The following is a 13,633-nucleotide window of genomic DNA, read 5'->3' on the forward strand; positions in this document are numbered from 1 at the left end:
TGACGTCAACATGATATGCCAAAATAATTCAATTTGGTACGACAAGGCAACGGCCGAGTCACATGTTCAAAATTTCCTACAAGCAATATTTATCAATTCTACAGCCCATGTCAGTATAAATAACGTTGCATACCAAACTGAGCCTGGATTTTGGGACATTAATTGTGCTAATACTTCCGTGAGAAACGTAACGAATGTGGCAGTGTTGAAAGTGAATCTGACTACTTCTTTAAGGTAAGAATAAAAATGGAATTCACTCGTTCTTTCAAAATAAACTCTAAAATCATGACATTCATATATATATATACCTTGGAAATGAATGATTGTGATCTAACACACTGTGTGTTGAGTATTTTTATTATAAATCACATGACTCGACCAGTTAGAGTCGTCATTTGCATCGTAATTGTAGTCATCCTGTTCAATCTCCTTCTCACAGTCATTATCTCTAATCCCCACTATTAAAATTGTTGTCATTGTCGACATCATCATGATTGTTTTCGTCTCTCTCATCAGCTTCGTCGTCGTACTCCTCCTTCTCCTTCTGAACTTTATTGTTATTGTTATTGTTATTATAATTATAATTATTATTATTATTATTATTATTATTATTATGTTCTACTTGGTTTTGCTTGTTTGATCAGTTTGAAAGAACCTCAAGCCCACACATTTCCGAGTTTATATTCTATTTAAAAAGGTATTTTAACTGAATAGCAGCTGGACATTGAACATGGATTTTTTGCGCAATTAAAGTTGGAGATGCTGGCAGTTGACTTAAATCTATTCACGCTGTGAAGGTCCGATATATTACATTTTAAAATATTACATGTGATCGATTGCCCGTTTTTCAAACGGCTAGCTAACTTTCTGTCTCCATGTTGACTTAATTGGGAATGATATGATTTAACTTTAGTACTACATTATTTTCACCATAACTCTGATAACTAAAACTTAACACTTTTTGTTTTAAGATACTGTGAATTTAACTAAAAGTTGTTTCTTAGATAATTACATTCCAGCTAACCATAATCAACTCAGTCATTTGTAATTATTAAAGCTGCTATTTTACACTACAATGCCACCTCATAACAATAATTCATACAGACTTGAGGCAAGTTTGTGTGTTTCAGATATGCGCGTGAAATGTCATTTCCCATTCTCGCACGACCATCGTCTTAGTTATCGTACGTCTGCTAAATAGCATTATTAAAACTTTCCATTCTAAATATGATTATTTGGAGAAATATCTTTATTGATTTAGACAAACACTGCATTTCTAGATCGTTGAATGATTCTTTTTATTTTTCTGGCGAATAAAATCTTTCATTGTGTAAAAAATCCACAAATAAGTATAAAAACTAATTAGATATTTCCAAGCGGTGTGTAAAACTAGGTTACCCTCATACGTAACATTATTAGTTTTCAGCATTAAGTTTTTTAATATCTGCATTCTCTGCAGTATATACATGATTCATTCAAAGGATTTGATCTAGGGGTTTTTCGCTGTCGGCAAACATAACATTATTGTCAGAATAAAGGATAACGAGTACCTTATATTTTAATATATTTATTATAAAGTGAAGCAAGATATATTGTGTTACCAATCATCCATTGCTTAATATCTGAGAGAGAGAGAGAGAGAGAGAGAGAGAGAGAGAGAGAGAGAGAGAGATTTGCATGCTAATTTTCTTTACCTATTTTCACGAAACATATTTGTAAATCACCACTGAATTTTGATTGATATGGACTGAATTGTATAAGTTCTATTTTATTTCATTAATATTTATCCTTTCTTTAAGACGCGAACTATTAAAATGTGAAAAACGGTAAGAAATGATCAGCTGTGTTTCTAATGCAGTATCTGTATTTCCTAAGGCTGTCAGGATTACAAGTTAAAATATATGGCTCAGTCAAGCTTACTGCCTATACAAGTTCGTAAATTAAGTACCCGTATACATGGCCACGCATGTAATACATATGGTTTTCGCCAATGGAAATGTCGAAGCAGTTTTGTCTTCCATCTGCACTACCATTTGTATTTACTTATATATATATATATATATATATATATATATATATATATATATATATATATATCAGTATGGACTAATATCACAATAATCCTAAAATGAAATTATTTTACATAGCTTCTCAGCTATATTCAACAAAAACCTTTCACATAAACGAAATCATCTGATACTTATACACTCATACTGAGTATGAGATGGTTTCGTTTATGTGAAAGGTTTTTGTTGAATATAGCTGAGAAGTTATGTAAAATTATTTTAGGTTAGGATTATTGTGATATTAATCCGTACTGCTATATATAAGTAAATAAAATGGTAGTGCAAATGGAGGATTTTAAAATCAACCTCACACCTGTAATGATACTGACAGAAGGTTTGGGGATGATCTCAACTATTCATTAAAACATGCAAATATTTGCAGACACACTCTGTTGCACATATGAGTGTATATTTTATAGACTTACCAGTATTTATCTCTGCTAATGAGTTACCATCAGTTGAAGGGTTCTTTTGGTGATATAAGCATAATATTAAGTAACAGCCATATATATATAAAATTACATGCAGTGTCAACTTTACGGTAACATGACTTATGCTTATACTACAACAATGAATGCTAAATTTGATTGGTGACAGGTTGAAAGGATATGTAGTTTTTCGATTAGGTACACGAAGGATCTGTTGGACGCCCAGTAGCCTGTAAATAAGAGAATCTAAATTGATAGAATGTTTTATTTAGTGTATTTGTGCTCTCGCACCTGTCAAATATTTCACATTTGTATTACAGTTCATACATTTGCAGTTTGACATAATTGTTTCCCCTCATAAAATAATTTGAAAGATAATTCAATGCTATTCGCATGAATATTTGTACAGATATGGTAATTGGTCCTTTTGAGCAGCTCTCTCGCTAGTCCGAAAAATGAAACGCCCAGTCAGTGTGGAACTGAATGATGATATTTGGGTGTGATATCAACTGTTCATTAAAATGTGCACTTCCCTGCATACAATTCTTTCCGGAACACACTTTAAAACTGTTTAAACATTTACCGGTATTTTGTAACAGCCATATCTAGCCCGAAATTAAAAACGTTTGCATGATATAGGATTGAGGTTTTCCACGTGGATTTACAAATCGTCAAGCATAGGATTTGATTCGGAAATATTATGCTTATATCACCTAAAGAATCCTTCAACTGATGGTAACTCATTAGCCGAGATAAGTACTGGTAAGTCTATGAAATATACACTAATATTTACGAAAGAGAGTGTCTGCAAATATTTGCATGTTTTAATGAATTGATGTGATCATCCCCCATACCTTCAGTCAGTATCACTATAGGTGTGAGGTTGTTTTAAACTCCTTTCGCGCAAATTTGAATAATTTTTCATATCGTTTTCAAGAAACCCTGGCCTTTTTGGAAGTTTGAACAAAATATTGATTATTATCTCTGAAGTAAAATGTGCTTGTGAAATTTATATATATTGTTAGGATTTTGTAAGTGTAATATGACAGCAATACTCACGCTGCTTCAGTACAACTTGCAAAGCATAACAACCCTTAGAAGAGTGAAAAATAAACTTGTTTATCAAATTTTCAGAAGTTCTCAAAATCAATTTGTATAGTCTTGTATGCCACACGAATGTCTTGGCATTATTTTAGTACAGTTGAAGTCTTTGAATATTGAAGAAAATGGCATATATATATATATATATATATATATATATATATATATATATATATATATATATATATATATATATAATTTTCTAATTGTTTACATTTGTTGCCTTCCAGTTCTGGAAAGGAGTACGTGAAAAGCAGATTGAACAACTTTTGGCACGGGAGCTGGAACTATACTCTCGTGTCTTCAATTATTGGAAATAAGTACCATTGGATCGCATGTGGACAAGCGAAAGACACGGATAGTACGACCAAAGGTTTGTATAACTATGCGAGTTTCCATTTCTCACAAAGCTTTGTTCAAAGACCTTTCAGGAACTCTACTATAATGGTATTGCATGCGTACATGAGTAATTTTGAGATTGCTTGAATAATATCGCCCAAGTTTATTACACTCTTTAATATAACAATTTCCTATTAGTATGATCAACTATAGTGGTTTTGGTGGATATACTCATTACAGAATTTAAAACGATGCGTTGGGTAAAAACACACCGTTGAGTGGAATTCGATGACTTAGAGACCATCTGGAGTGGTGAGTTATTAAATGGTTGTATAAGGTGACGGTGAACAATCAATAAAAGTGCGGGCAGTTGTACATTTTGCTTGCTTGGATTTCTTGTATAACTGTCAGACACAATTTCTCTAAAGTTACGTATGACAACAGAGTGAAACCCTCAGTTCTTGCTATTCTATTTTGGATGATATATTACGCAAATTCTGTTGGATGCGAAAGACAATTGATGTGCATAGCTTTACTTTAAGATTTTGACAGATATTGTATTACTGTTTGGAAGTTAATTTTCTTCCAAACCATGATCAATAACTTCCATTGTAAGTTCATCTCTGACAGAGATTTCCCATTCCCAAAGAAAAATTATATTCTCTATGTCTTCATACTTTATAATCTTAATGAGAATACAAATGAGATAGTTAACAATACCACTTGCTTTAGTGATTCTAAAACATAATTTGACAACTAGGATGTATGTCAGAAAATCGAACGTAGTTGATTGTTCCAAAATATACTTATAAATAGAACCCAATTCAGTTATATTTCAAATTTCTAGCTATTTAAATATTCCGTTAGGATTCTAAAAGTACTATCCGATATATAAAATAGCTCCGATACAGATACCACGCCCGATTAGAACAGGAATTCTGGCACTTGCAACTTCTACATATAACCACTACGGGACAAACGTGAAATACGACATTATCTGCTTAATTGCTGTTCTGAAGCCTCAACTCCTATTGACTATGCATTGTGCAGAGAAAGAATATAATGTCGACTACTAACTGATATTGTTTGCTTTATGTGTATAATCATATACTGTACACATCTTGCAAACATTTTATTCCCCTAAAAATAACAACAAAATAATTACACAGTTGAGATCTGAGATTCAAGTTGGATTTTTTGGCCCGAATTTGCAACAACAGACTGGCTTCTTTTATATCACTGGTCAACAGTGAAATCATTACTGACTTGAAAAGGCCCTAATCTGTAGTATTTTGGTGTGCCGAACACGAATATAACCGTGAAAAATTTGTATTGGCTCTCGTTTTGAAGATAATCATATACCTCATTTTCTATGTTTCACTGTGTAAATTTCTCCAGTAGGACTGCAGCAACATCCGGAATAATGATGTAACATTGCATAATACCATCATGCTCACATCATCCACAGTTGATTGCATCATTTTCTGATGCAATGCAATACTAATGCCATGCGGCTGCTGAAGTAAGTTGACGTCAGCAGTGTACTATACATGTGTAGGCCTATTATACTAATGCCAGGCGGCTGCTGAAGCTGACGTAAGCAGTGTACTATATAAAGCCCAATCAGATAGGTGCAGCATTTAAAATATTTTAGACGTTGTGCGAGACAGTTCAAGCTACTGTTACATAAAACTTATTATTTTATCCATTTACGTACAATAAAGAACAGTAATGCCTCGAAAGTGTGTTAATACCGCGGACAATTTTTGCTATATTTGTGGGGAAGTGACATTTGCCAACCAGAAGAAAAGTATCAATTCTCAAGTGAAGAAGGCATATCATCTTTACTTCGGATGCAAGGTTGGTGACCAAGACAAGCCTTGGGCTCCGCATATATGCTGTGCTACATGTACAACACAGCTTTCACAGTGGTTGAATTGCAAAAGGTCATCAATGCCGTTTGCAGTCCCAATGGTGTGGAGGGAGCCAAGCAACCACCTAAATGACTGTTACTTCTGCTTGGTTCCTCCTCTTTCCGGCGGAATAACGAAGCGAAAGAAGTCGAGAATAGTCTACCCAAACATTCCGTCTGCATTGAGACCAGTTCCACATGGTGAGGGACTTCCTATTCCAGAACCTCCAGCAGAATATTCTCTTGATTCATCTGACGAAGACAAAGGTGAGTCGACCTGTTCTTCTCCTGGTCCATCAGCATGCAGTGATCCAGATTTTCACTGTGGTGCATCATCAACCTCACACATAATATCACAGGAAGAACTAAATGACCTAATTCGTGATTTGGACTTATCAAAGAACAAGGCAGAATTGCTAGGATCAAGACTCCAACAATGGAATCTTCTAGAAGAAGATGTCACAATTACTGCATATCGAAAGCGCCACCAGCAATTGGAGCCTTTCTTCAGAAAGGAAAGTAATCTGATATTCTGTTCCGATATTGAGGGCCTCATGAATGCTTTAAAAATCACTCATGACCCACAAGAATGGAGACTATTTGTGGACTCTTCGAAACTGAGTCTCAAGGCTGTGCTTTTGCACAATGGAAACATTCTTCCATCTATTCCAGTAGCGTATGCTGTCCACATGAAAGAGACATACGATAACTTAAGGCAGCTACTGAATTCCATTGAGTATAACAAGTACAGCTGGCACCTCTGTGGTGATTTGAAGGTAGTTGCCCTTTTAATGGGACTGCAGCAAGGATATACAAAATACATGTGTTTCTTATGCGAGTGGGATAGCCGAGCAAGGGAAATGCACTACATGAGGAAGGAATGGACTCACAGGCAGAATGTAGCCATTGGAGAGAAGAATATCCAACACCCAGCTCTGGTTGAGGCTCAGAAAATCTTGCTACCACCCCTTCACATCAAACTAGGTTTGATGAAGAACTTCGTGAAAGCCATTGACCGGACTTTGCCAGCATTCCGATACCTGCATGAAAAATTCCCTCGACTCAGCGAAGCAAAGATTAAAGAGGGAGTTTTTGTGGGTCCTCAGATTCGAGAGCTTTTCAAAGATGACCGGTTCAACAACTTGCTGGAAGGTGACGCGAAACAAGCATGGAATGCTTTTCGCCTAGTTTCTACAAACTTCCTCGGAAATGTTAGGGCAGAAAACTATAAGGAACTAGTAGAAGACATGTTGATGAAGTATAAGAAACTTGGCTGCAATATGTCTCTAAAGATTCACTTCCTTCATTCCCATTTGGATTTCTTTCCTAGCAACTGTGGTATTGTTAGTGATGAACACGGCGAACGTTTTCATCAAGATATCGCAACAATGGAACAAAGATACCAGGGAAAATGGTCCACTACAATGCTGGCTGACTACTGCTGGACACTCCTCAGAGATGCTCCCGAACAGCTGTACAAGAGACAGGCGAAGAAATCTAAGATGTAGTCAATGACTTGATTTTTTATAGGTAGGCTATTACAGTTGACCTTTTACTATTGGAATGCATTTCGTTATGTAAACATTAATTTCTTGCAGATTACAAAAAAACTAGAGCCAATTTTGCAATTTGACTGTCATATTCGTGTTCAGCACATAAAAATTGATAAGAATTGACTAATTTTATTTCAGTAACATGACTTTTGTAAAAATTTGTTGTCCAGTGTATTCCATATAACAATAGGTGTGCTAATTATATAATCTAACATTTACAAACTATCATCAACTAGAATAATGGAGAACAGCTGTAACGCAATGATTACCAAAACCGATTAAACTAATGAGGCTCCGTAGAAATCTATTAAAATAATGACAACCTAAATGAAGATCCTGAAATTGTCTATTAAATTTCTTAACAAGTCTGCCCTGCTGGAATTTATAATCTATGGAACTAAAATAAAATGTTTGGGATATAATAGGTTTTTATTTAGAAGAGTAAAATGAAAGCCAAATAACAAAATTGGAAATACCAGTTTAAAACGTTCTCACTGATAATGATATGAAGCTGTCTCAGAACATGCACATCTTCTCTTAAAGTACAGTCGTGTGAGGCAGTTTAAACATGTTATATCTATTCATGTTAGATTTGCCAATTCAACTGCTGTATATGACTTAATCTCATGCGGAAATCTAGTCATATGACATATTTAGTAATTTAAAATAGCAGGACAGGCATCTAGTATGTAGACCAAAGTATAAATGACACTAAAGCCCTTACCGACAGCAAGAAACAAAAACGAGTAACCCATGAAATACAAACGACTGATAACACATACAGATAACATATAAGTATAAGAAAAAAAATTGTAACATGAGCTCACAGCTATTAAGTGGCTCAAACAGGTGATAACACTGAGGAGAACAGAAAGAGGACAATATAGTTGCATGTATAAATAGTCTGTGAGAAAAGAAAATGTAATGATAAATGTTAAAATTTGCTTCTCTTTTTGTTGTTGTTGGGTTTAACGCCATTTTTCAGCGCACGATAATCTATACATGGCGGCCAGTATTAATGGTGGGAAAACCCCGAAAAGAACCAACGACCCACGAGAAGCTACTGGCAAGCTTTCTCACATACCCACATTTCATGAATCCGAGTTTCGAACGAACACTGACAGAGATGAGATGACAGTGATCCGTAACGGAGTGCGCTCTAGACCACTCGGCCACTCGGGGCCTTTGTGTCTCTGACTGAACTGATCATTTTTTAGTATGTTAAGACTAAATTCACAAAGTAAAGGCCTAAGCCTTTGGAAACTATTAATCGTATTGAAGTTAAAAGAGTGTGTGTGTGTTTGTGATTATTGGAAAATATTAATATAGCTTTAACAATTTTGGTTACATTGCTCCGATGTCTGCATTGTCGCAGTTTTATGATGTCGAGCACTGAGACATCATGCCGCAGACATGTAGCATCATGTCCCACCCAGTCACATTCTCCTGACACCAGGCCTTACCAGTCCTAACACTACCATTTAATGCCGAGCGTCAAGCGTAGCAACTTCTAGCACCATTTTTAATACTTCCTTATGCCTCGGCTGGGGTTCGAACCCGCGACCTCCCGCATTTGAGGCGGACACTCTAACCACTTAGGCTACCGGAGCAGTCAAAAATAGATAAAAAGAAGAAAAGAAATATACAAATTCTCAAAGTCAATGAACTAGTATTCAATCATCTGATTATATAACAACTTTTTTTTACGTTGACAGAATCTGGTAGGCTGCAACCTCTAGACTGTGTCCCCGAATATTCATCGTCGATACAAGGTAATTTGATTACAGTCCCTTGTGTTTCTCCAAGCCAAGATAGTCTCAGTAGCACTGGACAACTGCATATATAATACAGATTATATATATATATATATATATATATATATATATATATATATATATATATATATATATATATATATATATATATATATATATGCTTTCATAATAACGAATCACATTATTTGTGGCATTTCCGCTGGGCAAAAGAAATTTCTTATTTACTCTAATCATAACAATGAACTACAATTTCGAAACATATTTACCTCAAAAAATGGTCATCGTTATTTCAATTACAAAACTGGTCAGTGTTTTACAAGGTGTCATGTTTACAGCATTTTGTTTTGAATTCAAGAATTTAATTTTATTTCATTATTCACATCTACTAAGGTAAATGCCTAATAGGTATATAGCAGACGAATGTGGACTTGTGTCGCTGTCTACTAGTACACTGTTAGATCAGGCGGAAAACACAAGTGTTCATCTAATATACTGTCAAGTATATATTTACTAGTCCAATGAAATTATTTAAATCTATTCACTGCGTAACTGCATTATGCAGAGTTACGGTTGCATCATCGAGTTCTGGTTTCTGGCAGAATCCCAGCATAAAACCAAACAGCAATCCACGGTGATGGAGATCATGATCAACCTTTCAAATGCTTGATTGTCACTTTTAAAGTCATCCCTAATGAGCATTCGACGGACGTTAACGTTCTGATTTTAATTTTAAAATTAGTTCTTTCATAATACATTTTTCAGATGTGATAAAGAAAGCATTTTACATTAACCTAAAATAAATCTTATCTGACTGGTGTGGTTCTCAGTCCAATACAATACATTGCAAGGGTTTCCTCCATGCGATTCAACCACTCACATGCACAGGTACAAATAAACAAAAGCAGCAAAAACAACAACTTTAAGGGCGATTATTGCTGAAAAAGGATTCAATATGCTAGTTTGATATAACAAACGTATTATTATTAAATGTGTCATTATCTAACCTAATTCTCAATACTATGAATGCGAAATACTTAGCAAAAATAACGAAAGATGGTGGGTAGGAAATAAGGGAAAACATACTCTGCTACATGCTTCTAATATATAGTTTCAATTCGCAAAGGATTACGTATGATCATTTCTACGTTGACGGTGTTACGACTCCAGGTCTTAGACATAACAGAAAGGACCGAACCCAGCAAGTTAAGTAAAATCAACAAACAATATATTCTCTACAATATAAAGTGAATAATTAAAAAACAAAATATTGTAACTTCAATCCCGATAATACTAAGTGTCTTATGACAAATTCAAAAGAATAGAATTTTCAGAATGAATTCCAATAGATTTGAATGTCTTGATGTATCAAACGATGCAATCCAGAATACCTTTGAATGCATTCAAAATAATTCCAAATAATGTGTTAATGAAAAGATAGTGAGCACTGAGTAATTCCAATGAACGAGTGAAATGAATAATTCCTCTCGAATTACAGCTCAACACAACTGTAATCTCCGATAGCAAACGGACTCCACAGACTGGTCGTAATAACAGGAATGAATTATTTGATTATCAAGCACATACCTGTATAAATAAGATTTCCGACGGAACGACCTACTCTAACTGTAAACAATAGTAACTTTGAGCTCTTGCTACGTAAAGATGTCAGTTTCTATAATGCTCTGAACTGACAATTTACGTCAACATGTTATTTATAACTTACCGTCATGGACAAATGTTAGTTATGAAAACATGATGTTTATAAATTGCCACTATTTAAAAATAAATCTACAATCATGAACAAAGGTTAAGCACACCATATAGATATGCTTCCAGAAGGACACTTGAATGCTCGTGGAGAATTGCCGCCAATAGACGTTTAAGCCATAATCTACTCTGTTGCGCCAACACGTTTCGAACTTATGAATCAAGAAGTGCAAAGTATACACTTGCATCTATAAAGATTCGTTTTAGTCACTGATAGTTGACTGGCTGGTACATTCACCCTGAATTCAGATATTCTTGGATGGATACCAGATAACTGGTACACGAGAGGGTTCATGATTGTCCAAACGTACCTGATTGTGCATGTAATCTCCATGTACCCCGATTGCATCAATGTTGACGAGCACACATCCCCAGCAACACCTTCTAAATATTTAGGACTGTTATTAAGCTCGAAATTTAAATTCATGACTGTCACAACAGACACAATTTAAATATCCATGATTATTCCCCCATGAACATGGTCGCATTGTATATTTTCTATTTCAAGAATTGAATTCTTTCGTTTCAGAGCAAAAAAAGAAGGACGATCCCTCAAATGCTCTGGCTGTGGGACTCGGCACCGGACTTGGCAGTTTAGCCATACTTGTGACGTTAGCCACTCTACTCTATCGCTACTTCTCGGAACAGAACAAAGTGTCTGACTTTTCAAGCATATATGGTTTTCCGCCGGAAACTCCCAGACAGTCAGATCGGACAGGAAAGAGTACTTTTAGGCAAAACATGGCATGACCTTTTAACAAATATTTGTGAAAGAAAGGCTGTACATTATTCTCTCAAATAGATATAAAAAAATTAGTCGTTCCTTAAGTACTAATCAAAGGTTTTTTGTCTGCTAATTAACTCTTTAAATGCTTATTTCTTCTCTCATGACACAATCTGAACTGACTGGTATTTTGTATTGAACCTAAACATTCAACTCAATTGCATTGAAAATATTCCTTGAGGCATTTCTATTGCAAATGGACGTGTGACTTGAAAGAAGGAAATAACAAAACGTCAAGGATAGAAAAGCTTTAATGATGGAAGGACAACTACTGTCGCCAAATTTTCTTTGATACTCTTTTCATGTTTTTTTCTCGCTTCTCTTACTTAAGAAATGCAATATCATAATTGTAAAATTGAACATGTGGACAAAGCAAGGAAAACAATCCGTGACTGATAGCATTCCATAACGACAACGCGTCCACCTCCATGCTCACACTTAAAGACTGTTTGGGAATAATATATCATATTGGACTCATACTGAGTCATACAAACGGATCTAACAAGAAAGGGAAGAAAGAAAGAAGCTAATGAATTTGATTAGACAGCTGGAAACGAAGAACAAAATAGAAAAGTCCCGTCAGTTTAGCAGTTATGCACCAACACATCTCAGCTTACATGCAGTCTGATGCAATTCTTATCCTAATGCTATGTGACTTCCGAGCCCTAGATGTAAGAATCTGATTAGAACGAAGTAAAGTCCGATTCATCTTTCGATTAATCAGTCAAGAATCGCTGTCAGACTTCAAACAGTCGATCGATTCGCTCGATCTCTTTGAAGATATCTGAAGATTATTTAATGAACAAAAACCATAGCATGGCAGATCTGTCCTGGGATGTTTAATTGTTTTGTACATGAACACTCTCATGTTATAATGTAAAGTTTACAGATACGAATGAAGCTAGATTAAGCTCATTACTCTAGTTGTCACTAAAATCATGTAAACACACTGAGAGTTGAAATGCCGTTACATAACTTGAATATTGCTACCCAAACTTGCCAATTCAAAATAATTAAACTCTGCAGATTCCTGGCACGTGCCTTATTTTCCTTTTGCTAAATTATGGTTTTTGTCCATCAAATGTTTTAATCTGTATGATTTGTTTATTATAGGTAAAGAAAGGGACTTGGTTATTGTTGGTGATTATCTAAGCTGTGTGAATATTAATCTATACGTGAATGTTTGATGAGTATCCTATAAATTCAGTGCATTATAGAGTCAATAATGAGTTTATATACAATTGATAATTAATGAAAGCTGTAACGCGTTTTTCTTTGTGGGCAGAATTTTACGAGTATTGTAGAAAGCTTAATCTGGTATTCTGCTTTTGGGCACGTATATGCCAAAAACAAATGCTAATTTTGTATAGTTTATGATAAAAGTAGCGATGAAATTGGGTACACGATGTTTATTTGTTCCGTAACAATTTTACATAATTTATCATAAAGTAAATGATCAAATTGAGTAGACGATGTGGATTTGTTCCTTGATCTCTTTCATTTTGACAACGTATATCAAACACTAAACATCATTCCTTTTTATATATCGTGACTTTATATTCCTTGAAATTATTATTTCACGAAATTAATATATGACTCATTTTTACAGAAAAAAAGAGAAATACACTCGCCTTTTGACCCCTGTCCTGATGGATGTTGACCATTTAGTTTAAGTCCTCTCTCGTACAAATGTGATGCTATTTAAAATCTAAAACAGTAATGTTGAAATTTCAGAATAGAAATTTAGAATATTTTAAAACACCAAGACCATACGATAATCACAACATGAGTTGAATAATTTGATTTCAGTTACTTTTTAGGGGATATATTGGCATAGTGAAAATCTGATTGTATCTTCTCGCTTTGATCTCGCGATGGATTGTGTAACATTATTAAAACTTTTCTCCG

The 13,633-nt window shown here is 34.8% G+C and overlaps 1 protein-coding gene across 1 annotated transcript; it reads left to right on the top strand.

The window, feature by feature from the left end:
- Window positions 1–11,696, top strand: LOC149797177 (uncharacterized). The gene is made up of 4 exons (XM_089960360.1): window positions 1–234; window positions 3,826–3,968; window positions 9,115–9,171; window positions 11,471–11,696. The coding sequence occupies exons 1-4, from the start codon at window positions 11–13 to the stop codon at window positions 11,689–11,691; spliced, it is 645 nt and encodes a 214-aa protein (XP_089816486.1). The 5' UTR covers window positions 1–10; the 3' UTR covers window positions 11,692–11,696.
- Window positions 11,697–13,633: the final 1,937 nt, after the last annotated feature.

This window comes from Sinohyriopsis cumingii, chromosome 6, assembly GCF_028554795.1.
Source record: "Sinohyriopsis cumingii isolate HCF-2022 chromosome 6, ASM2855479v2, whole genome shotgun sequence".
Classification (NCBI taxonomy): Eukaryota; Metazoa; Mollusca; class Bivalvia; order Unionida; family Unionidae; genus Sinohyriopsis; species Sinohyriopsis cumingii.

Bases quoted from the DNA above. Each gene is read 5' to 3' on its own strand.
- LOC149797177 (XM_089960360.1), top strand. From the start codon at position 11: ATGATATGCCAAAATAATTCAATTTGGTACGACAAGGCAACGGCCGAG. The intron at 235-3,825 runs GTAAGAATAAAA...GTTGCCTTCCAG, and splicing joins AATCTGACTACTTCTTTAAG to TTCTGGAAAGGAGTACGTGA. The intron at 3,969-9,114 runs GTTTGTATAACT...TTACGTTGACAG, and splicing joins CACGGATAGTACGACCAAAG to AATCTGGTAGGCTGCAACCT.